The sequence below is a fragment of the Elephantulus edwardii genome, unplaced genomic scaffold (genome assembly GCF_000299155.1).
Source record: "Elephantulus edwardii isolate Elephantulus edwardi_28Jun2011 unplaced genomic scaffold, EleEdw1.0 scaffold00325, whole genome shotgun sequence".
Classification (NCBI taxonomy): domain Eukaryota; kingdom Metazoa; phylum Chordata; class Mammalia; order Macroscelidea; family Macroscelididae; genus Elephantulus; species Elephantulus edwardii.
Genome location: NW_006400075.1, coordinates 156,229 through 157,596, shown reverse-complemented (window position 1 = coordinate 157,596; position 1,368 = coordinate 156,229). Strand labels below are relative to the sequence as shown.

Below are 1,368 nucleotides of genomic sequence, written 5' to 3'. Positions count from 1 at the left end.
CTCCATTACTTGATTGTTTTGGTACCCATTTATTATGATTCTATGGAAACCCTGGAATATGAGATTATTGCTTATACCCCTATAAAAATAAAACAGCACAAACATTCGAGGCTGCAGTTTTGTCTCGTCTGTGTATTGTGTGTCTTTTTTGATGTAGTCCTGTATCATCTTTTGTGTGTGCCTGTATTTTCTGTATCATTTCTTCCAGGCACTTACAAAGGTTTACAGCATATATGGATAATTGGCATAGAACACAAAGTGTATGAATGAAACACAATGTATATGAATGATTATATGCAAACAAATAAAAGAAATTTAAAAGGAAGCATCAAGTAAGAGAAAGAAGAGAGTTAGTAGTTGTTGATGGTGTTAAATCATAATCAATTCATACCTGACACTCTAGCAGGTTTTCAGAGGTAGAAAAATGCACATGAGAAGATTGCCCAGCTCTCTTTCAGAACAACAGGTAGAAGTGGTCCACATGCCTTTGTGTTTGCAATATGAATCCATACCATTAAGTCAATGATCTCCCTATGTGAAATATTCCTTGGGGAAAGTGTTGGATGCCCAGATCACTACAGGAAACCAGCCTTTAACTCATATCTGTTGTGCCTGCTTATGGATCTGAATCCTGGGCTCTTAGCTCCACAGAGAAGTTTCTGTCTGAGATCACACTGTCTTCCCTCCTCTGTGTCTCTTACACAGTAATACATGGCTGTGTCTTCTGTTCTCAGATTGCTCATCTGAAGATATAACATGTTTTTTGCATTATCTCTGGAGGTGGTGAATCGACCCTTCGCAGAATATGCTTAGTATGTGCTACCATCAGTAGTAGTAATAAGTGATACCCACTGCGACCCTTTCCCTGGAGCTTGTCGATCCAATGCATTTGATAGTTACTGAAGGTGAATCCAGACGCTGCATAGGAGAGCTACAGAGACCCTCCCAGGCTGCCTCAGGTCTCTGCCAGACTCCACCAATTGTTCCTCACGGTGGACACCTGCAAACACCGTGATATTTGAGTCAGGAAAACCATTACACATGCTTGTTTGTTCAGTCATGTCCACTCAGATATAATTGTTCTCTACAAAATTACCTTGTAAAATAGCAATAAGGAAAATCCAGCTAAGTGGAGACATAGTGACTTATCTGTGTTCAGCCCTGGTTCCTGAATGAAGACACCTGATAGTCTGGGTTTCCTCTCTCAGAGTTACAAGTTTTGGGCTGGGCTGGTTTTCACCAATAGGAGAAAGGGCCTATTTTGCATTTGCTCCTCCTATATATGAGCAAGATGTGGAGAAGTATGACTGTGAGACCACACCCTAAAGCAGAGAGGAGTGTCCTAGGGGCATAGGGGAGGGCTAAAGG

The 1,368-nt window shown here is 41.2% G+C and overlaps 1 gene segment (V, D, J or C); it reads right to left on the bottom strand.

Annotated features, from left to right (window-relative positions):
* Window positions 1-575: 575 nt before the first annotated feature.
* LOC102849202 lies at window positions 576-1,139 on the bottom strand. The segment is given in 2 exon segments: window positions 576-1,000; window positions 1,097-1,139. Coding segments are annotated over 2 exon segments (468 nt in total).
* Between the last annotated feature and the right edge of the window lie 229 nt (window positions 1,140-1,368).